Genomic DNA, 23,689 nt, shown 5'->3' with positions numbered 1-23,689 from the left:
GTCCTTTTCATCAGGAACACAAGATGTTACCCACTGGGGCTTTTTTCCTTCACCCCAACAGCTCTTTTTCTTCTGAACTGCTTGTTCCTCTCCACACCTGTGTCCCAGTCATAATTGCTATTCCAGGGTGTCCTTTCAACCCTACATCCTTTGGTTACACAGCTTGTGAAAGAAATACATGTTCCTCTATTTTTCTGCCCAGCCCCCAGTCATTATTCCACAAAAATCCTTCCTCCTCATCACACCTTGTTCACAGCCTGGATTTGCAGCACTCCCTTTGTTAAGCTGCACATAACAACGTGTTGTGATTTTGCTCTCCTGAAATCCATTAATCCATTAATCTGAGCATCTTCTTAGGGGCATTAGAAATGGGAAAGCAGCTCAGTTCTCTTCTGAATTTGCTGCAAACTTTGGCTTTTTAACCTCTCAGCCTGTGACCATCCAGGAAACTCGGTGACAACAGCCTAAATGACAAGGGGTGAGTGTCGTGTGTGTCACTGTCACCCATGAATGGGACTCAGGGTGTCACCAGCAGGGTGTCACCACAGCCATAATTGGGGGTTGCACCTTTTCATGCCTCTGAGCACTCTGCCTCTGCTCCAGGCACCTGGAGGGCTCCCCTAAAGTCATGATGGGATGCAGTGGACTTCCCAATGTCCAGGAGAAGCAGAGGATGGGCATAAAAGCCTGTGGTGTGAGGACTAAGATGTTTTAAAGGACTTGGAAGGGTGAAAGAACAACTGTGCTGCATCCCTGGGCAGCTTAGGGGGCACCACAGTTGGGGGTTTACAGTTTTGACAGAGTGCACCTTTGGGCATAAACTGGCTCTGAGCTGGGCTTATGTGTGAAAATTAGTCAATCTTTCCTGGGTCATTGACCTCCCTTTGGCATGGATTAATCACCCAGGAGTTTTTCTGTTTATCCACCAGCTGTCTCCAGAGGATGGTGGAGTTGTGTTGTTTGTTTGAAGTTGATTGGCACGTTCCATTTGGCAGAGATCATCAGGCCACAATGCAAAACCACAGCAAAACTTTACACCTCTGGTTTTTCACACCAATTTTCCCAGAGACTATAATTACCCCTAAAAACGATGCAAAGAGGACAAAGATTGAGGTTTATTTTTAGTGAGGATAGAGAGCCCTACAACAATCCTTTTTCCTGAATAAACGATGTTAACCTATTTCCCAACACAGTGAGTTGGGAACATTTTGGTGTCCAGTAAACTCAAATTTCAAGGCTGTGTCAAAATAGGTAAAGAGGAACCCTGGAACACCAATTACTGCTGTGACCACTTCCTGAAGGGGAAAGCACCTCTTGAACCTTGAACCATGTTCTTGCAACATCTCTGAATCAAGAAGGGCAGAACCCAGCATAGGCTTGGAGAGCTGTGTCAGGAACTTGTCTGTTCACATCAAACTAAAGCAAACTGTGTTTATTACAAAATAATCTACAACTGTTCTGTTTCCAAAGGCCAGAGCAAAGGCCAGGCAAAAGAGAAATGAGATACAAATGCTAAGATAAGGCAGATGATGCTCCTTGGAATGTGGACTGAGATCCACTGCTTGGTCAGTGCAGTGTCTATCACAGCCACATCCTTGCAGACACAAGGTTTCTGACATGCCAAAAGATTAAAACACCTGCCCAACTTGCCTCACTGCAGACAGTAAACTCCCTTCTGAAGACAGCAGCTTTGCTAATAAGAAGGGAATTGCTCATTTTAGAATTCTGAACAAAGCCCTAAAATTGCTGTAGTGCACACCTACGCAAACCATAGAACTTCCTGCCCTGGCTTGATCCCCACTAACAAACACCATCCAAAGAGCTCAGTTTTCTCCACATCATAATCTCCTCTCAGCACATCCACACCTGCTCTTGCTTTTCAGCACCATCCTTACAGGAGAGCCTGTACAAAATTTGTGTTTTCCCTTTTCTTGTGCCTTTTCCTCAGCTGCTACAGAAGGGTGGGCATGGCTTTTATTCATGAGCCAGGAGTGGTGCTTTGGAAAGGCTGACACTTTCACTGTTTACAGTTGTGGAGTGACAGCATTTCTCTTACATAACACCTGGCCACAGGCCAGCAAACAAGGTGGACTGGACTTCTACAGCCTTCAGAGGGGACAAATTCCTGCCTTAGTTAAAAGCTGCTACTGATCCACTGCAGACAGCACTTGCACTTCACAACACAGAGAGATATTTCAAACAAAATCTTAAATTCTGTCAAAGTTGATTAATCTGCTAGAAAGGCTCTTGTCATACAATACGTGAATAACCTTTTCCCTTCTCTTTCCCTTTTGTAAACCAGCCCTGACACCTGCTTTGGGATTTACCTTTTCATTGTAACCTGTTTATATTTACTTTGGTGTGGGAGCCCAGGGGCATGAGTCAATGGGAGGGCAGTTTTTACTTACAATAGGGAAACCTGTTGAAATCTTTGGCACCACACGCATTAAATAACTTGAACCTTAGACACTTCAGTCTATCACATGAATGGTGTTTTTCAGATTAGCAGACTTTTCTACCTTTACCTTCCACCCCTCCTCCTTTGTCACAGAAGGAGGGCCCATCATCATATGACTGCATAAAAAAGATTGCACAGTGTGAAACACTCCTATTTCCCACTGGCGTGGGACAAGCACATCAAGGCAGAACTCGGAGCCAATCAGAGAAGAACTGAAATGAACCTTCTGCCTTCTTTCTCTACTGAAACATGGGCTCTTATACTTCTTCTCATGGCCCTCCTGCTAGCGTGAGTAAAATATATTCCTTATTGATTCTCTGCTCCTGCTATTTCTCTCTTCTTGCCATTGCTCACTTTCACACAACTAATCTGCTGAAGAGTAGATGTGATTCCCAGTTTTCCAGTATCTAACCAGGCTCTGGGATGTAGCAGAGAAGTCTAAAGACTGTACACGTGTGTGATCTTGCTCCAAGGTTTGGAGTATTCCCATCCAGTTATGAGATTGCTGCTAAGAATCGAAGGAAAAATAGAATGATAATGATGTCAGGTACTGGTTACCATCAGGGTGCTGGTTTCTGTCAGGGTTCTGATCCATCAGGTGATTTTTCACAGACATCCAGCTGTGCCTCCCTGGCTGAGGCTGCTCTGCAGGCAAGCCAGCAGAAGATGACCCTGCTGCACAGGTGGAGAGCAGCAGAAAGGCACCAGGAGAAGAATATTTGTAGGATTAGTTTTTACTCCTTCTAACTTCTTCCTTGGTACCCAGCTAAGATTCTCCTCAGGGGCACCTGCACCAGGAGGGGTCCTTTGCAGAAGTTTGATTTCCATCCCATGTCCCTCCTCACAGCCACCTGTGCTGGGGGAAGGAGTGGAGCACAGAGCAAGTTCAGCCACCTGCTCCTGGCTTTCCAGACAAAATCCCACAGCAGAAATGTACCCCCAGTGCTTCAGGGCAGCCCTGCTAGTGATGAAATGCTGTTCTTTGCTTTCCTGGTGCCAATCAGCACTGCAGCAGAGCAGGGCTGGTTAAAAACCCCTGACTGATGTGGTGCACACGAGCACGGCCCATTTGTCTGCCCTGGCAACGCTCCAGACACAGCACCTCAGCAAGCTCAGAAAGTTTTAGCCATATTTTTTCAAATCTGTTCCTCTGATTTGGATCATTCAAAAGTCTGTTTGGGGCTGACTCATAAAAAAAAAACCACCAAACCCCAAACCACACCAAAACAACAAAACCAAAAAAGCCACCCTGAATTTTGACCCAAGCTCTCCTATTTCAGTTACTCTGTGACTATCTAAGATTGCTGGTTACCAGACTTGCACCTTCTGCAGGCACCCGTAATTCTGTTGTGGAAAAGGGACTAAACCCAGGTCTCTGTGCTCTGATATCAGAGCTAAAATAGAAATTTCACTGCCCATTGACACAGAGAGGTTGTTTAGATGCTTCTTGTCCAGCTGGGGCAACACCATTCCAGTTCACACATGAGGGAATTTCAGGCATTTCTGGTTCACATCCATGGTAGGAAGAAGTAATTACTATTCTTTGGCTTTACACTGAATGGTCCTTTTCAGTCTGCAGAAATCCTTGACACATTTTACTTGTAGGAGTGTTAGACTACATTTTCCTGGCCATGTTTCAAGTGGTTTAAACCTGTTTCCCTACAGTATTTCTGGGCTTTTTATTTCTGGGCTTTGTTACCAGCCCTCCCTGACATTTTCTGGTCCTCCCGCATCCTTGGCTACCTAGCAGAACATTACAAATAAGAATCCACAAACATTTGATTCCTAGCACTGAATTAACCTTTGACAAAAAAGGTTAAACATTGACAGACTGAGTTCTGTGAAACCTTTCTTCACCTGAACACACCCAGCTCCCCATTTTTCACCTGTCTTGTTTGGACCATAAGGTGGAATCTGCTTTTTTTTTGCTCTGGCAGAAGCTGTGCTGGGGGACACTGATGTAATTTGGGGTCCCCAGAATTCAAAAAAACATTGGTATTTGTAAGGGAGACCCTCCCTAAGTCTCAACCTAGATTTTGGCTTTTCAAATAAGCATCCCCAAGATTCTGTCTGAGCAGCTGCTGCCTCGTGACCTGAAGATGATCTCTGATAACATTCCCCTGCCAAACCTTCCCTGCTTTACATCCCTTCTGCAATGAACTGCTCACTTGGGAAGCTGCAGCTACTAACTAAAACCAAATATTTTGAGGACCTCTTTCAACACAGCCAAAGACGAGCTTCAAAGGGCTGCAGCCCAGGCTCTTGTTGAGAAAGAGAAAGCCCCAGGGTAGAAGCAATAACTTTAGAGCTGCCAGGAAGGGTACTTCAGAGGAAAGAAATCTGCAAGGCTGTCAATAAAATCTAAAGAGAAAACCATCAAGACTAGGCTTCCACTGAGCTAATGCTGGACTAAGGGAAGGAGAACAATTACTGAAATTGAAGGACAGTTTGACAAAAACCCTGTTTGGGACATAATTCCTGGCACTGCTTTGATTTCTCTTCAATACAAACATGTAAGCTTGGTGTTCCTTCCAGCTCCATTTTCTGCCTCTCCTTTGGTAGACAATGAGCTCCTGTCAGGAGTTTTGCTCAAGATTTCCAGATGCTGTCTTCACAGGTGATCTGGTGGAAACAATTGCTTTCACACCAAAAGGAACCCTCTGAAGTTCTGTGTAAGCCTTACCATGGTTATCAAGTAATTTTTGACAGGGCAATTTTCACTTGGACTGCTTTTTTCCCACCACTCGGATCAACCTCCTCTCCCAAGGGATGTTGCTGCAGTCTCTAGGTTTAGGAAAGCTCACAGCCCCAGTGCCACAGTGATGTAACACTGCTCTTTTCTGTCCCACAGATATGGGATCTGGCCATTTGGTCTGTTCAAGAAGTTGGGCATTCCCGGGCCAACACCTCTGCCTTTCATCGGGACATCCCTGGAATATCGCAAAGTGAGTGCCTGGAGCTGCCTTTGCTGGCCCAGCTGTAGCTGAACAGACACAGAGTAACGATAAGTTATCTACAAATGCTCCTCTGTCACACAGGGCCTGTGCAAAGGCGTAGTGGGTTTGCATGGGAGGCATTCAGGGAAGTGATGCAAAGCTCCTGTGTAAGTGACAATCTGTTTGAGCCACTGGAAAGCTGTGCACACCTCTGTGAAAAACACATGCTAAAGACAAAAGAAACCTGGGAACTCTCTCTTTTCCAGCTGGCAAAGTGGTAACAGGGGCTGGGCCTGCTCGGGCCCCATTCCTGTGGTGCCCCTTGTCCCCATCGGCTGCCGGGCAGGTGAGGGGAGAGTGTGGGGGGCTGAGGCCGGGCTGGGCCATGGCTGCAATTTCTAACATCTTGCTGCTACTGGGCCCTGCCCTGCCGCCCGCCCGGGGCCCAGCTGGGTCTGCTGAGCCCAGGAGCAGCCCCAGGCTGGGCCGGCTCGGCCAAGATTGTACCACCATTAAGATCTGCCCACAACCACCGGGCAGGGGAGAGGAGAAGGCATCAGCCTGCCTCAGCCATAGTGCCACCACAAACCACTGGGCCCACCTGGGCTCAAGTGACCATCTGCAGGCCCTGGGCGAGATATTAACTCTTTCAGTGCTTCAATCCTCCCTCGAATGAGAGAAAGGAACAAAATGCAGGCAGTGTAGAGGAGCAAGATGAAGACACTGAAGTCAGTGAAGAAGAAGTCAAGTCCCAGATGGGAGGGATGAGGAGATGCCTTGATCTTAGGCTGAAATCCTCTTGTAAAGCTGTGGAGAAAGACTCTTTTTCCCTATAACGCATGAAAGCATGGGGAGATGAAAGTGTTCAAATTGTAGATATTGAGCAAAGGCCTCCATGCTAAAGTAAGCAGATGTTAAAGCAGCTATGATCCTATGAGAAGTTTGAACAGAGAAGGAGAGAAGATTGATGAAGATCCTGTGCCCGCAGGAAGAGGATTTCAGAGATAGATAATGAGAACCTTTGCCTTTGAACAGCACATCATTAAAACAGTACCCCAGAAGCTGATATGGCCCATAAACATAGCTGTGGGAAAAGCTTGTGGAAAATGGGAGAAATTTCACAATTGCAGATTTCCCCAGGTGGCTGCTAAAGCTTGTGGAAAATGGGAGAGATTTCACAATTGCAGATTTCCCCAGGTGGCTGCTGTTCATGGAAGTTAAAAGCCACGAGAGAACTGTTTTTCTGTGGAGAGATCTCCATAACATTAGCAAGAGGGACTTCCCTCCCTAAGGGAACTGAAGAAAGACTATTCTAGAGGTGCTAAACTGACTGAAATTTTAGGTTTTGTTTCTTTACATTTTCATTGGGAAAGAAAGGTTGTAGGGGGAGGAGAAGTGTCCTGAAGGTTTTGTTCTTATTACTCTTTCTTTTAGTTACTGTTAATAAATTTTTCTTTTAAAGGCTTTTAAAGTTTTGAGCCTGCTTTGCCTTTCTCCTAATCCTACCTCACAGCAGGAAATGAATAAGTACATCCTAGTGAGTGCACTGATGATTGGTCAGCACTGAACCCACCACATTAACTGGTGCATTGGCTGGGAAATTTCAAATTGGCGAAGCAAAACCACTACAAAAGACTGGATGGGATAAGGCTCAGCAGCACAGACCAAGGGGCATCCCCAGAGGAGCACTCCTGGCTGGCTGATTTCCAGCTGCCCTTTGCCAGCCCCCTGGCCAACAGCTCACTCAAAGCACAGTGCATATTCATGCTTCATCATAGCTTTGGCTGCTCATAAAGCAGCTCTGAACATTAGTTTAGAGCTTTTCCTTCCACCTACCATGTCCAAAATCATCCCCTCCACTGCATCCTCTCTCAGATAATTCAGCACCCGCTCTGCCAGAGCTCAAGGAGCATTTGGACAACACTCTCACACACGTGGTGGGATTTTTGGGGCTGACCTGTGCAGGGCTAGGAGTTGGACTTGGATGGTCCTTGTGGGTCTCTTTCAATCCAGGATAGCCCATGACAATTTTAAAATTGCTTTCCACAGGGTTTCCTGGAATTTGACACGGAATGTTTCAAGAAATACGGGAAAATCTGGGGGTGAGTATGAACCACTGATCTCTTCTGAGAGTAAAACTAGAATCTGTACAAAGGGGAGAAAATGTTCATTAGGAAAGCTCCCTTTTCTCCACCTGCAGCCCTGACAGTCCCAAAGGATGAGAGCAGCAGTGACAAGGTGCTGCTGATGGCTTACTTGGAGCCTGGTGACACAGAGCTGTGTCACTGCCACATCATACAGGAGCTATTTTGACCAGTGCTGTGAAAAGCAGTTTAAATCTGGTAACAAAAGGCCCTCACCTGCCCCTAACAAAATCATCAGCAGAACTATTTACTTCAGCGGGATCTGGAACTGGCAGGTTGGGTGTGTCTGGTTTACCAACAGCAGAGGAATGTGAGTGAGTCCCTTTGGAGTTCCAATAATTCCTTGTGCTGCTGATCCCCACCTGCTGCAGCAGGAGCTGCTGCAGTTACAGCTTTTCTGTTCTAGACACCTCCTCCCATAGCTTTCATCACTGTTGTTATAACTTAGGCTACAGCCTTGCATATCCTGTATGATGCATCCACTGGTCCCTACATCAGCTTTAACAAGTGGAGTCTGGAAAATACATGTTTACACAAATGGGTAGAGAGCACAAATCAGCTTAATCTACATCTGTTCCAGGAAAGCATTCAGAACTGGCAGCTTAAAAAGACAAAAACAAGGACTGAGTTTCATCTCCAAGGATGTCTCAATGCTGTCAGCCCAAGTCTCCAGACACTCAACTCAAGAGCCTGAAAGGGGTCGAACAAGTTTCCTTCTAATACTGTAATGTGTTTAAGTGCCTGGAAAAACACAGAGAGTCAGGGGAGGAAAGGAAGACACTTCCTTCATTTAGTATCTGGTCCTTTGAGCAACTGAGCCCTGCTCATTTCCCAGTGAATTTGGAGGGTGTTTATCCCCCTTTACCATTTACAAAACCAGATGGGAAAAAGTCTGGGAGTCCTTTTCCATCTCTACTGTCTACATTTCTGTACTCACACAACAGAGCAACAAGGCTGCTGATGGAAGAACATTTGTTCAACACATGGGCATCTCGTGAGCATCAGCCAAGCCCTACACTTCAATTATCTGGGGTTATTTACCTGCCTCCACTTCTCCCCCCAACAGGATTTACGATGGCAGACAACCCACGCTGGCTGTCACAGACCCCCAGATCATCAAATCTGTGCTGGTTAAAGACTGTTACACCACCTTCACCAACCGCAGGGTGAGAGCACAAGTGCTGTGATCTACACAGTCCAGAGAAGTGCAGGAGGAGACAGGCATGCCAAGCATCCTTTGGGAATGAGTGGCTGCACTACAGGGATTGCTGAACACGACCACTGCACGTCACTGTTCCCCTGCCTTACAGCCTGGACTGCACACACGGGCTGGCAGAGGGAGCAGACCAAGTCTGTTCTCACACCTATTGTATATTTTTGTATATGGGGATGGATTTGGGTCTGTGTGAGTGTGCAGGAATCTGTAAGGGTGCACAGGTGCCACTAGCTGGGATGCAGAGATGGGACATGGTGGGTACACACAGAAATGCTGGGCTGATTGGACTTGTACTGGGGCTGGGAATGACACCTCAAAGCTGGTTTAGTGTAGGAAAGGGAATTATTTATGGATGTGTGCCTTGAGAGAGGCTGTTTGTCAGGCCACAGCTTGTTGCCAGCAGCAATGCCCCCAGAAGAGCCCAGGCAGGGGCTTGCATGCCACATTGTCACCCCTGCAAGGAGGCTGCTCTCTTTTCTGGGGTTAACACCTTCTCTTTTCCCCTGCAGCGCACGGACCTGGCCGGGGTACTGACCAACGCTGTCTCATTAGCTGAAGATGACCAGTGGAAAAGGCTCCGCACTGTGCTCTCTCCAACCTTCACCAGTGGGAAACTAAAGGAGGTAAACCCGAGGGGCAGGTACAGACTAAATCAGAGTCAGTCAGCAGTGTTTTCAGGCTGAGATTATCACAGGGGTCTGATATCTTTAGTCAGAGCCTGGCAACTAAGCTGGCCTGTTTGATTTATGCCTAACTGAAACCAGAAAAGTCTTAAAATAAACCTGAGCAGAGAGATCTTATTTGTAAATATTCATGAAACTCCCTGTAGTCTTCATGAACCTGTGTAAAGGAGTAAAATGTATTGTCCTGAAGTGACCATGCCTGGTTTGTGTTACAGATGTTCCCTATAATGAAGCACTATGGGGAAGCTTTGGTGAAGAATGTTCAAAAGCAAGTGAATGAGGACAGCTCAATATCTGTAAAGGAGTAAGTAGCTGCTAAGAGCAGCTGGCAGAGCAAACCTTGTTAGAAGTGCTGTGGTTCACTGGGTACCAGCAATGCAGATCTTTCCCTTGGTCAGCCAGGGCTCTGAAAGGAGGAATGGGACTTACTGAAAGCCTGACTGGAAATTTAAAAGGGGAAAATTTAATTTGGATGTTAGGAAACTTCCCAGAGGTAGATAGGAAGGAAAATGCTCCAGCACATCTTTGTGAATTCAGAGATCCAATATAACTCCAAGATTGGCAGGAAAACCCAGTTTTTCCTGCAAACATTCAGGATCTCTGTGCAGCACCTTCTCCATTCCCAGAACATGGAGGTTGCTGATCTCTGTCCCACAGAATGTGGAAGTGTGGGATGCTCATCCCTCACATGCCCCACTGCTGGGGAAACTGAAGGTGTAGATTGGCCCTGAGTGTTTTTGCCTGATCTGTGCCCTCCATATGGACTCTGGACAAAACCCTGTGTATTGAACCTCAATTTCAAAGCAAAAATGCAGCAGGGGCAGCTGCACACCAGGAACCACAAAGCAGCAAAGCTCCCCTTAAACCAAACCCCTGCAAGGGGAGGGCTTGGACAGCTTGGAACAGGGAGCTGTGCTGCATGGAACTGGACCACTCCCAGGGCTTGTTTGAGGCAAGGTGTGCTGCCACCCCTCCTCAAGAGGTTACCATGCTAAGTTCCACTTACTGTCCCTCCATCAACCCATCCCATGTTGTTGTAAAATCCTTGGAGAAGCTGTCTGACTTCAAAACCTGTGCAGGCTGAAAACAAAAGCTCTCTAAAAATCTATCCCCTTCTCTAGAAGTGCTCTTCAGTAGCACAGAGCAAATTTTCTTTTCAAACCTAAGGCAGGAGGTCTTCTGAGACTTTGTATTTGAATGTCACATAGACATGAGGAAAAAAAATACATTCACTCAGTCCAAATATTTAACCACAGTCTATTTTTTTCTACCTTCCACCAGCATCTTTGGGAGTTACAGCATGGATGTTGTCACTAGCACTTCCTTTGGTGTGAACATTGACTCCATGAACAACCCCAAGGACCCCTTTGTCAGAGAGATGAAGAAACTGGTCAAGTTTGACTTTTTTAACCCAATCTTCATATTGTCATGTAAGTGACTCCAGGTTTTGATTGGACAACTTCCCTTGGTAGGAATGAAGTCCTACTGGCCCTTGTGTCATCATTTCCTCTTTGTGAGCTTCATGCTGAAACCCTGGGGATGAGATGGGTAAAAGCTTCCTCCACCTTTGGCATCCCCAGTGCAAGAAACTTGTGAACCACCCAGAACTATCCAATTAAGTGTTGGGAAATTATTTGAAGGTTGAAAAGCAAGTGAGGCTTGAGGAGAGCACTGCTATCTAAAATGCATTTTCTGGAAGAGAGTGCTGAGTGGGGACTGTTACTAGATGCAATTTCCTCCAGTGCAAGAGCTTAGCAGCAATGGATCTTAAATTAATGTTAGACACCTTGCTGAAACCCAGGGAAAGTTTGGATCTGTGCACAGAGGAGGTTATGGTGCTGTAGATGTCATGAATCTATAGAGAATATCAAGATCCAGTTTCTATAAGGAAGGAAAAGCCTTGAAAGGGACTTGAAAATGTTTGCATGATCACAGCAAGGCAGTGAACAGCTCAGCCTGAACAAAGAACTCAGAATTTTCAGTATTTCTCTTGTGAAGCACATGCCTGTTGTGTCCAGAAGTAACCTGTCATTAGAAAACAAAGCCTTAGAAATAGGAGGTTGAATATGCCTTGATCTTCTCTTAAATGAATGATTATACCCAGCTTGGTTGTGCCCATGTGACACAAAAACTATTCCAAGGGAATGAAACAGAAGGAAAAAAGGCAAAGTCCATGCTTTTTTCATCTACAGAAATTAAAAAAGGAAATAAACTCCCAGTAGCATCCACAGCTATCAAGAGGGGTTTATTTAAAGAGTGCAATTTAATTTTCTATTTGTTTTTCAGTTGCTTTCCCATTCCTTATTCCTGTCATGGTCAAGATGAACATAAACATCTTCCCCAGTGATGCTGTAGATTTTTTCATGAGATCCCTTGCCAAAATTAAGCAGGATCGTGAAAAGGAGGCTCACAAGGTGAGTGGGAATTTGTGAGCAATTGTAGCAGAAAGTACACTGAAGTGAGATATAATTAGGAAGATGATATCAAAGGTGAAGCCAAAGTACAATGACTCAACAAAACCCTGAGCCTACTCAAGTGTAAACATTTCATTTTAATACTGTCAGGAAAGCCCCACCTGACCCGTCCTGGCAGAGAATCAGGAGGACTTTGTACATCCGTGATCTGAAGCTAAATCCAGATAAAGGCTCAGCAGAACTGGACTAAGCTTCAGTCTGCAGCACTTGTAATGAGAGAGTGAGAGACTCCCTGAAGAAGATTAGGCAGAGGATGAGAGAGTGCAGAGTAAGCAGCACATGAGCAGCAAAATCACCTTTAGGGTTGTGCCTTCCCCTCTTGCTTTTCTAAAACTGCAGTTTGCTTCCTGACAAAATTCTGCCATTTAGAGTTTGGATCCCTTTGCCCAAATTCATTCAAGACACTGCTCTCCCACCCAGTGTCTTAATGGACAGGACAGACAGGTTTCCAAAATAAAAAGTGAGCATTATGTTTTTCAGTAAGGAAGTTGAGAGCATTTTGGGGATGCTCTCAGTCTAAAACTTGTGCTTAGACTGTGAAATCTGCTTATCTGAGCCCTCCAAGGAGCCTGTCACCAAAGAGACTCTCCTGCTTTCCCTCTCAGGGCAGGGTAGACTTCCTGCAGCTGATGATCGAATCCCAGCGCTCAGCCAGCCAGGGCAACAACGAAGCAAATCACTCATATAAAGGTAACAGCACCCAAATCCTCATCATGGGCACGGGGCTGTGGGAGTGAGGAGAATATGGGGAGGTGTTTGTCTCACCATCATCTTCACTGACCAGCTTCAGAATGGAGCTCTGCCTCCTGGTGCCAGCACCAGGGCTAAGATCCCTGTCCAGGGAGCAGGACTGCCATGTCAGTTATTTATACTCAGGAAATCACCTGCCTCCTCTATCAAATGGATTTTTCCAGGCAGGTAGAGCAGTTATAAAAGCGTTATCAGAAAACAACTGCAACAAACCTGCCTCAACACCACCTGCTGCTGCCTGCTCCTTGCTGAGACCATCAGCCAACACAGCTTTTCTCATCTCCCCACAGCCCTGACCGACACAGAGGTCCTGGCCCAGGCATTCATCTTTATCTTTGCTGGGTATGAACCCACCAGCAACACCCTAGGTTTCCTGGCCTACGAGCTGGCCATGCACCCTGATGTGCAGGAAAAGGTGCTGCAGGAGATCGACGCAGTCCTGCCCAACAAGGTAAGGGAGACCTTGAGTGATCAGGAGGACCCTCTGACCCTGCTGCCCTCCTGGTTCAGTCAGGGCAATGAAAAATCTTTAGCTCTTAAACACCATGGATTTTTCATTAGCTCTGGGAGACACACACTGAGACAACTCAGCCCTGCAGTGATTTTCTTTTGGCAGCTGGAACCTTCCAGCCACCCCAGCTGCTCAAACCTGTTTGCCACACTCTGCACCCTTGCACAAGAGGATGTGGATTTCCAAGCATTTCCATGACTCAAGGGTCAAAAAATAAAACCAGTTGCTCAATTTCTACTATGCATTTTGTTCTTCAGTGAGTCTGAGTTAAATTTGGGGCAGTGGGGGCTGGGGATACTCTGGTTCCCACAGTCATTTTAAGACAATCCACTTCTGATGCCAACATACCTGGTCACCTTCCTTGTGTTGTCCTGCAGGCTCCTCTCACGTACGAAGCAATTATGAAATTGGAATATCTTGACATGACAGTGAATGAAACCCTCCGGATCTATCCCCTTGGGGGGCGGATTGAGAGAACCTGCAAGAAGGACGTGGAGATAAATGGAGTGAACATTCCCAAAGGAGTCGTGGTCACAATCCCACCCTACGTCCTGCACCGTGACCCCGAGTACTGGCCCAACCCGGACGAGTTCAGGCCAGAAAGGTACAAAAAGCTTAATGAAAGGGAAGAAATATCACACTGCTTTTTCCTCAGTAATTAAGCATTAATCTCTGATTAGCTTCCTAATGGTGTTCTTCCTATCTTTTTACAAACAATACGGATGAGAAATTGCAGGCTCGTGGGAATGTAATTTTAAGAAGAAAACAAGCTTTGTGCTTAAAGCAGGGTTTCAAACAACATAATCTTCTTGGGAGAATAGCACAGATACCTCACAGGATCTTGTACCCAGTTTTTAAGCTTCCTGAGAGGGGGTAAATTTGGAGCTTTTGTAACTGCTGGCCATCCACTGTATAATCCTTCTTGTTGAACCTGTTCCCTTCATACAAGCTTCTACTAAATATGCCAGACTCGATCCTTCCAGAATTGCTTTCCCTCCTTGTTTTCAAGGATAACCTTCCCTAGCTGTTTCTTTTTGTAACTGATATCTACTTCTCATTCCCAGAGAAAGTGAAGGCATAGGCTGCTCCTAACCAAAACAACTTCTGGTTCTTCTCTCCCTAAATACCTCAGACAGGAAATATCTGTCACTGTGGGACAGGATGTTGCCTGGATTTTCACCTTGCTTCCAACTACTAATCTGGATGGACAGAGTTAAAATCAAACCCTCAAGAGGGACAAGGGCTAGGTCATAGTATTCGATTAATGGGGTAGCCTGAGACACTTTAAGAAAAACCCAAATCAGGCTCTGCAGGGCACCAGTAAGAGATCCCTGGATAAATAAGATGTGTAGGTTTTGTGGGTTTGCTGCCTTCATTTCTTTTCCCCAACCATTATCTAGGTTCAGTAAGGAGAACAGGGAGTCCATAGACCCGTACACGTACCTGCCCTTTGGGGCTGGGCCCAGGAACTGCATTGGGATGAGGTTTGCTCTCCTGATTCTGAAAGTCGCCATCGTCTCCCTGCTGCAGCATTTCACCTTCCAGACCTGCAAAGAGACTCAGGTGAGGGCACGTGGAGGCTCGGGGCTGGCACGGGTGGAGCCGGGAGCCAACGCCAGACATTTCACACTTCCAGGCACTACAGATCCAGTCGTGCCTGAACCTTTCATCCCTGCGTGTTTAACGTATCCATCTGCACCTGTGCTTTCCCTCTCATTGTTGCAGATGCCAATCAAGCTGAGTTCAGTGGGGCTCCTAACACCAGAGAAGCCGATTATTCTGAAGTTGGTGCCCCGGACCAGCACGGAGCCTGCCAAGAACTGAAACCCAGCCACAGCCCCCAACACCCAGGGACTGCTGTGCTAACAAAGGGATCACGCATCACAGGAAATCTCTCCTACACATAAAGACACAGAAGAGCAGCTCCAGTTAATTCTGGATGCAATTACTACATATTTACTAATAAACATAACTGTCAGAAACGTGACGTGGATCACTGGGCAGTGACAATACACAGTCTCCTTAATTTTGATTGCAAAACAAGAAATAAATCCAAATGAGAAGCTGATCATCGACTTCTAAAGGGACTTCTCCATCTGGAGGGAAGGAATTACTGCCACATCCAAGAAACACAGGGTGTGATGGAAATTCAAACTGCCAGACCTCACCGGGCAGGGACAGGATCTGTTCTTCTGGGTGTAGTGATGCTTGAAATTTCATGTGTTCTAATTGAGACGACTGGTGTGAGACTACACATCCTAGTTACCAACCCTCTCCTGTGCCATGTGTTAATTAAACTAAAGTGTGTACAAATACTGTCATTAAAAACATTTGAGAGCTGCTCTGTGTTGTATATAGTGGCTGATCACTTCCTATTTAAAACCCGTATTCAACCTCAACCCTTGAAATCATCCATGTACATTGCTTTCCACTTAATTTAATGAATCTGATCCTTCATTTAACGCCATCAAACCCTCCCATTTGTAAAGTATTTTACAAACACTCCAGCTCCCACCTCTTACTTTGATTAAGAGGGTACCTTCAGTTCAGCACTGGCCAACCCTTTCCCATGCTGGAGTGACAGAGGATGGATTAGAGAGAGCAGCAGCTCCCAGGAGGAGAGGACAGCCCTGCAGGAGGGCCAGTGCTCCTGGAGGAATGGTGTTCACACAGTCTGGAGCTCAGCCTTTCCTCCCAGGGCCATGGATGGGGTTTAGTCATTACTTATGGTGGGGTTTTAGGTGCTTTGAGCTGCTCCTGTCATCAACAGGATGCTCTGACCCCATGGCTTATGCCATCCCTGACCATTTAAACAGGGAATATCCAAAAGCAGGTGGGAGGTTCTCCCAGATCCAAGTTTCACACCCCAGTTCACCCCAGTAAATTGTGCTGGTCTTGACACCTACCAACCAAAACAAATAGTAGTGAACGGGAAAGGTTTCTACAAGAGCTACAAATCAAATCAAGCAATACTGTAACTTTCTCCTGGCACCCTTCATTCCAAGGCATTATTTGCTGGATCATGGTCTGTAATTTTCTCCTGTGGCAATGTGCTTTTCTCTTTAGTCTAGCAGACAAAATTGCGACATGACCCAAATGCTGCCATCCCACGTCGTACAAATTTATTCAACAACTCAGGTCCATTCTTTACCAGTGAATATTCAGGGCTTGGGTGTGGACAGGAAACATCACAGTGGATTCCTCATCCCTGGAAATCCCCAAATCAAAGCTGTCCATTTTTCTGGAAGATACAGTGACATTCACCAGGCTCTAATTCAAGAGTAAGCAGCTTGTGCTGTCCCAAAAGGCAGATAAAACAATTATAGTGCTCCCTTCTGATTCATCATCTGTGATAGACTGTTTGGGTTGTGCTGTGTACACAGCAAGGCTCTGAGGAGTGCTGCCAATGAGGCCGTGCCTCAGTTTAATCTGTTGCCCATCTCTTACCAGAGGTTAGAAACCATCCCTGGAAGAGCTGGGCCTGTCTGACTGGCTGTGATGCTGCAGTGGCTCTGATGGGGAGAGTGCAAAGCATGGACAAATCAGTTTAAAAAAGGCATTTTTCTGTAGAAAATCCAGTGCCAGGCAAAACTAACTCGGGTTCAAAGAAAGAGAAGGAAAGGGGAAACTATCATGAAAGCAGCACATCACTTACATGCCAAAGAGCTGCTTTGAAGTGATGAAAAATCCTTTTGGCACCTGATGAGGAAACCCAGGTGCCTTTGCCAGAAGCACAAAGGGTTAATCCAGCCACACCCCAAGCCTGGCAGTTCCTTCCCTGCACGGCCTCTCTGGGAATGAAGTCATTAAGTGCAACTGTACAGATCATTCTTCCAAATGTGAAAAATGTGACTAATTTTCCGGCTTCAGCCAATTATGACCTGCCAGGACTATCATAACAGCCCATAAATAATCTGTAACAAAATCATGGTAATGAGTCTTCTAGAAGAAAATTAGATCCTCCGTGTCTTAGCTCCATAAAAATACTCTGCTTTTAAGAGCTGCCTCCATCATTCCCAGCATGTCCCATTGCTTTGCTGGTCACCCCTCAGAAGTGGCTTGGCCAGGAATCTGCTGGTCCTGGGCATCCATCAGGTTTCACTGGTTTGGCTGTTTCCACTTTAAATCAGGCATAGCACTGTTTAACTCACCCCTTGAAAGGTTTTTGCTGATAAAACATTTATTTTATCTGGACTCCTTGCTGATTCATAAAATCAAAGAATCTTTATGGTTGGCAAAGGCCTCTAAGATCATCAAATCCAGCCATTAACTCACCACTGAATCATAATAACCATGTCCACAAGTGCCACAAACACTTTCTTTGAACACTTCCAGGGATGGAAATTCCATCACTGCCCTGGGCAGCCTGTTCCAGTGCTTGAGCACTATTTCTACACATCCTTGGCAGGCCTGGGACATTGAATTGTCCCAAAATAGTGGGGTCTCATCAGAGGAAAGAAAACAGTGTAAGGTAGAAATTAATTGTGGGGACACTTCTGTTTCTCTTCCCCACCTAAGTCCTCCCAAAGCCCAAGTAAGAAGGAAAAAAGAATGAGGGAAATTGTTGTTTCATCATCATTTTAAATCACATAGGGTTTTCTCAAAGGCTTTACAACCTTGTCTCAGAGAAGTTATTTTCACATCACTGCAGTGTAACAGACTCACACCCAGGGAAGCACCAGCATCACTCAGGAACTCCTGTAAGTATGCAGAAATACATTCCCCTTAACAAAGAAAGGACCTTTTCACAGGAGGTTTGTATCCCATGGGATGAGAACTGTTATTGCATCAGTCCTGGTGAAAGACAAAAGGTGATTTTAAGTGGGGAGGTTTGTTTTCTGTTTCCCAGTTAACTACAGCAGAGTCACCCTCACTCCTAACTTGCTTAAATGATGTAATGCTTCCAGTTGATTGCAATGACCAAATGGATGTTATGAAAAACAGGTTTCCTGCTTACAGTGAGGAAATGTTTCATGTGCTTCTCCAAATCAGTTATGAGATATTTCAACACCAGGCTGAGCCCTGACAGAGAGAAGAATGGTCTGACTATTAGCAAACTAAGTGTCCCTAAAGTATTGAAGTCTTTTGCAATTCTGCTGTGCCTTTAAAGTGAAAAATGAAACATTTCCAGACATATTTCACCTGAAAGGAAGAACAGGCAGCATGGCTCCTTTTACCTCTACAGAGGCACAGTTTCTCTGGCATCAGGAGCCTGCAAGTCAAGGGACACAAGTGGAAAAGGCAGCACAGGCAGGGCTGGGATTGATCTCATTCCCTTCTTTCTCTCTCCATCTCCCTGGTAGAAGTAACAAGCCAGCGTGGGGAATTACCAGATAGATTGGAAACATGGAAAACCTGTGGCTGAATTTATGCAACGACATCACTTTTCTCTGCTGTAATGGAGAGAATTGGACATATTGAATTGCTCACCACACAGATATGGAATTTTGAAAGCCCTTACTATTGCACAAATGTTGACAGCATATTTTATTTACTGCATCATTAAAGGTTAAAGAGACTCATTCTCCAGAGGATTCATTTTTTCAACTCTTAATATCAATTAAAGCTAATTTTGGTTCTAACTAATGATTAACATAAAATATGGAAAAAGCTCTAACTGAGCATTTCTGTTCATTACTCCAATTCTCTTGTATTGCTGGGGCACTTTATAGGTACTGATGCAGCTTTGTATCACCCAAGGCATAGATAATTTTCCTCTACAAGGTTTTTGTTGTTTTGTTTATGACAACATTGCCAATGTGCTCAAAATACCTTTGATTTGGGACAAAATTTTTATTTAACCATTTCATAGCTGATGATCAGGGATGTTCTCCATGGGCTTCCCTACATGCCTGGGTACAATGTCTGGATACAAATGTACCTTGTTCCAAGGCCTGCAGCTCCCATATCATTCATTTATATAATAAATAAACCCACCCTGAAGTGCTTGTGCAGCCACAAGTTTGCAAATGGAGTGGGGAAGACACTATGACTGTTCAAGGGAAAATGAAAAACCTTGCCTGCCACTTATGAACTGAAGCCAGTCCAGCACAGCCGGATGCATTTACCCATCTTCACTTGACAAAACACTGATTTCATCCACACAGCACAGAAAGCCCAGGAAAATACGCTACAGTTCATCTGCTGGGCTGTGTCAGAGGTTTGTGTAGCCCAGCTGAAGGGGCACAGGTGCCACACCACAGCTCCCCCATCCTGGGGCTGTCCAGCTGGTTTTGCTTTGAAATTGGAGGCAGTAAAAACAGAAAAGACTTTTGGAAAATAGAGCACAAAGACAAACCCCCAGCATGTCCAGCACAGTCTTGCACTAATTTGCCACAAGCTTGTCTAACCTTTTCAGGACTTGTCTACTTGTATCCTAATTTTAGGCTATTTATTGTTAACAAGCACTAATCTGGGATCAATCAGTATCCAAAGGTCACAGCAGAAGCCAGAGGGAAGGCAAGGAGTGGTACAGATGCTCCAAGGAAGGTCAGCTGCTGCCACTCAGGCTGCTCTCGGGGGTAACCACACATCAATCACCCCACCAGCAGCCTGAGCCACATCCAGGGAAGTCAGCAGATGCCTGGTGCTCCCAGTGGTTGTTACAGGCTCCAGTGGAAATCTGCAGGATGTACAAGTGGGCAAAATGCATTTGGAGATGCTCCTTGCCAAGAAGGGGAGTGTTTCCCATGCTGGCTGTCTCACTCCTGTGCCCAGGGCAGCTCTGGCCCAGGGCTCTGCACTGAGCTGCAGGTGTCTCAGGCCACTGAACTAACTGCTCTTATTTTTCCTCAGCTTTTCAAGACTGCAAGTGGTTTTCTCCTCCCCCCTCCTGCATTTTCATGTTTAGCTTTCAGTGACTGGAATTCATTTGGCTGAGAGGAAGTGAAACTGCTCTCCTAAGTGGAAGAGCCACCTAATAAAGTTTTAATGGAAGATATAATTTCTAATCTTTACATTACATTAAAAGCCAGTCGGGAAATGAAAGCCCAGGAGGGTTAGGAGTGTTGGAAACACTCAGCAAGACAGCCTTATCTTCAGGGAGTTCACAGAATAAGTGTTGCCCTAAGGAACAGAATTTGCAGCAGCAGAGAGCCGGGGCTGTTACAGAGTTAGTAGCCACAGGTAGATAAATGTCTTTATATTTGTGTGCATATCCACACACCCAAAGGGCACAAGGATATCTTAGCCTTTGGACAGACTCTCCCAATCCAGCTGAGATATCCACCTGGGAGTGCCTGAGGTGAAAAGCTTGTAGCCCAGGCCATGGCATGGAGCATTTACCTGCTCTGCACCACCAAGGTGCTCATTTAAGCATCAAAACCACTGCCATCTTCGGGGGTCTTTTTGTGACTTACATAGAATTGGTCACTTTGGGCTCTTCAATTACCCACAACCTGAATTTAAGAAACCTTCCCACCACCAGTTCCTTACTCTGCTGAATGTCCATGCAACACCAGTAGGAGCAGTTACAGAAATCTGTTTCCAGGAGCAATAGCAGAACTGAGCAGTTCTCAGGCTCACTGTGGAGGGACTGAAACATTCAAGCACATATCAGAAAGACAATTAAAATGGGGCAAAAGAGTACCATACATTTTTTAAACACTTGGCCTTCTAGTTTAAAAATTGACCTTGCAAATTTTGATTGGCTGAGAGGAACCACGTTCAGTGATGGATGTTCCTTCTCCCAGGTAACAAGTGGTAGGTCAAGAGAAAACAGCATCAAGTTGCTCCAGAGGAGGTTTAGGTTGGATATCAGGGAAAATGTCTTCATGGAAAGGGTTGTCAAGCATTGGATCAGGCTGCTCAGGGAAGTGGTGGATTCACCATCCCTGGAAATGTTGAAAAACTCTGTAGATGTGGCACTTGGGGACATGGTTCAGTGGTTGGGCTTGACCTTAGAGGCCTTTTCCAACTGAATCAATTTGTGATTCTATAACCATCACCAAGAGTAAAACACATTCAAAAGCTGTTTTAAACTCGCAAAAGCCAAACTTCAAAAAATGCCAGAGTATAAATCTTCTCAGGGACCCAGCAGGCCCCAAGGTGGCAGCAATGAAGTTTCTGCAAGAACAACTGGGAGCTTCCAAAGATGGGAAGGACCTGCCAGGGTGTCCAAGCAGCAGCTGCCCCAGGGAAGTGCTCAGGCCCTCTGCTGTGCTGACCCTGCTCTCAGGACAGCGAGAACAATGAGAAATTAAATTGCACCGTCACAAACCCCAGCATGCAGCAACTTCTGGCACTGCTTTGGTTTGTTTGTTATAAAGCCACGTTGGCTTTGTGCTGGGTTTTTGCCTTCTCTCTGCTTGCTGGCAGCAGCTCCAGAGAAGTTCTTTGGAATTTTGCTAAAAGTTTTGGATATTGGTTTCCTTTGCAGCAGCTGCTCCTTTGTAAGGAGTTAGAAGCTCCCTCCAGGCTCCCTCCCTAAACACACACCACAGCTGCACAGCTCATTATTTGGTACATTTATTATATCATCACCAAAACACTGGAGGTTTAAATCTTCTTGTTTCTTGCCCATCTCTGAACTGGCTCCCAGGTGGGTTTGAGCACCAGCAGCTGGCCCTGCTGGGCTGCTCTGCCCCAGGAGAACGTTGCTGTTCTCCAAATCACCCCTGGAGCCACAAGGAAGGAAAACAAACCCATGGATCAACCTCTCCTCACTGTTCCTACTCACAGCTGAAAGAGCAATGCAGGGAACAATCGGGCAAGTGGCTCTGAGCTGGACACACATCTGAGTGTGATCCACATGTGCTTCCATCCCAGGGCAGCCTGATCCACAAAACCCTGAACTTTCCCTGACAAAAACCTGCTGAAATCATCCATTTGAGTAATCATCTTTCACCTGTTTCATTTTGTAGGGGTTGCTGGACTTCAACCACAACTGCTTTCAGGATTCTGGGAAATGTGAGAGGGGCTGTTTTCCATGGAAAACTTCACCTCACGGCAGTCCTGAAGTGCAGCCACCACCTCAGGCCCAGGGCTGATCCCTGGGGAGGGTCTGGCAGGGGGAGCAATCTGCACTGCACATCATGGACCTGTTAGCCTGGCCTGCCAGGTGAGAACTCCAAAATGTTCAAGGTTGATGGCTCCCACCGAAAATCAGAAAATAAAAAAATTCTGGTGGTGGGATAAGCGGGATCTGAGGGGTTTTTTTTATCATTCAGGTAGTTTCTCAATTAAAGTTTTGTGGAATAGAGTGGGTACAACTGATGCTGAGATGCTGGGAAGAGGGAGCAGCAGCTGAGCCAGGAGAAAGGATCTGAAGCTTCAAACATACCACAGGCAGTGGGTGGGCTTTTTGAATAAGGAGAAAATTCATTAACTCTGTGTCAAAGATCACACAGAATTTAACGAAAATCTTAAGTAAAAGATGCCAAGTGTTTCTGAGGAGGCCTCCTGGATCTTTCCTTGAAGATCTGCAAAGAAATATGAAGGAAATGCTCCACTTTCAGTACCATACTGTGAAATTAAATGTTATCCTGCTACACATTCTTTTTTTATAGCCCACTTTCTATTTTTATTCCTGTTCTGCTGTGGAAGTGTTTGCTAATAATATATGATAGGATGCTTTGTCATGAAAAAACCTTGTATCATTTATCTGTTTCTGAAAAAAGAAATTCTCAGTACAAATCTAATAAGGGAAAAAATCCTATTCTAGCTCCTGTTGGAGGAAAGGGATTGATTTATGGAGAGAGATGAAAAGCACTAAGTATGTATTGCTTGGCAAAATGAGGAATTGTAGAGAACTGTCTTTATGCATTTGAAGGGTGTAAACATCAAAGAGGCAGAAGAGCTATTTAGAGCATTAGGAAGAGGCACATCTAGGAGACAAGAGCTGAAATTAAATGAACATCCTTAACTTAAAAATCATACTTCTGCCTGCAAATCTATTTCCTGGTATTATTACTTGCAGCACACTAATGAGTATAAATGAAGCTTATAGAAAAAAAAAACACCTAATCTATTTTTCATATCCGATCAGCAGATCTTCCTGTAACATTTATAAAGCCCAGATCCTGCACCTAATCCAGAAATTTTGGGAGAAGAGCATCCTTTAAGCCTCCTTCTCCAGCTTCTTATTGCCCACCAAATGTTGATCGATACAATGGGTCATTTCCCCAACTCTGTGCCCTCTGATTGCAGCCTGTGTGGTCAGTCTGGGATCAGACTCATGGGAGCTGTGTGGGTTTAACAGCTTTTACTGCAGCCAAATGATAATTCTGACTGTTAACAACCCTTCTGAGAAACAAGAGCATCCTTGCTCACACCCTGCAGGAAACCCATCACTGATCCTGCAGGATGCCCAAACCTGCCTGCTGGGAATTCAGTTAACTGCCCACAGACCTGGGCTACAGCATCAGGGGAGGAAAGGCTCCCTAGGAAATCAGAGCCTCTGTTCTCCTCCAGGCTTTGCAGGGTGCTCCAAAAACTCCAGTCTCACATGGCCTGACAGCCCACAGAGACCTCAAGGACAGAGTTTTGCTCTCACACCTCAAGGATGAAGTTTTGGAGTA

General features: G+C 45.6%; 1 protein-coding gene across 2 annotated transcripts; it reads left to right on the top strand.

Moving 5' to 3' along the window:
* Window positions 1-2,602: 2,602 nt before the first annotated feature.
* On the top strand, window positions 2,603-15,514 carry LOC128796401 (cytochrome P450 3A9-like). Of its 2 annotated transcripts, XM_053957988.1 has the most exons (13): window positions 2,603-2,746; window positions 5,310-5,403; window positions 7,444-7,496; window positions 8,605-8,704; window positions 9,264-9,377; window positions 9,653-9,741; window positions 10,719-10,867; window positions 11,724-11,851; window positions 12,517-12,601; window positions 12,952-13,112; window positions 13,550-13,776; window positions 14,573-14,735; window positions 14,898-15,514. In XM_053957988.1, the coding sequence occupies exons 1-13, from the start codon at window positions 2,676-2,678 to the stop codon at window positions 14,994-14,996; spliced, it is 1,533 nt and encodes a 510-aa protein (XP_053813963.1). In that variant the 5' UTR covers window positions 2,603-2,675; the 3' UTR covers window positions 14,997-15,514. The 2 variants fall into 2 exon arrangements, with proteins under 2 accessions (XP_053813963.1, XP_053813964.1); XM_053957989.1 differs by lacking the exons at window positions 2,603-2,746; window positions 5,310-5,403 and adding an exon at window positions 5,532-5,561.
* Window positions 15,515-23,689: the final 8,175 nt, after the last annotated feature.

The sequence above is a fragment of the Vidua chalybeata genome, chromosome 16 (assembly GCF_026979565.1).
Source record: "Vidua chalybeata isolate OUT-0048 chromosome 16, bVidCha1 merged haplotype, whole genome shotgun sequence".
NCBI lineage: Eukaryota > Metazoa > Chordata > Aves > Passeriformes > Viduidae > Vidua > Vidua chalybeata.
This window is presented reverse-complemented; position numbering and strand designations above follow the sequence as displayed.

What these genes read in the sequence shown, in the direction of transcription:
- LOC128796401 (XM_053957988.1), top strand. Translation starts at nt 2,676, where the DNA reads ATGAACCTTCTGCCTTCTTTCTCTACTGAAACATGGGCTCTTATACTT. An exon ending in AAATACGGGAAAATCTGGGG is followed by an intron (nt 7,497 to 8,604) that starts GTGAGTATGAAC and finishes TCCCCCCAACAG; the next exon opens with GATTTACGATGGCAGACAAC. An exon ending in AGCAAATCACTCATATAAAG is followed by an intron (nt 12,602 to 12,951) that starts GTAACAGCACCC and finishes ATCTCCCCACAG; the next exon opens with CCCTGACCGACACAGAGGTC.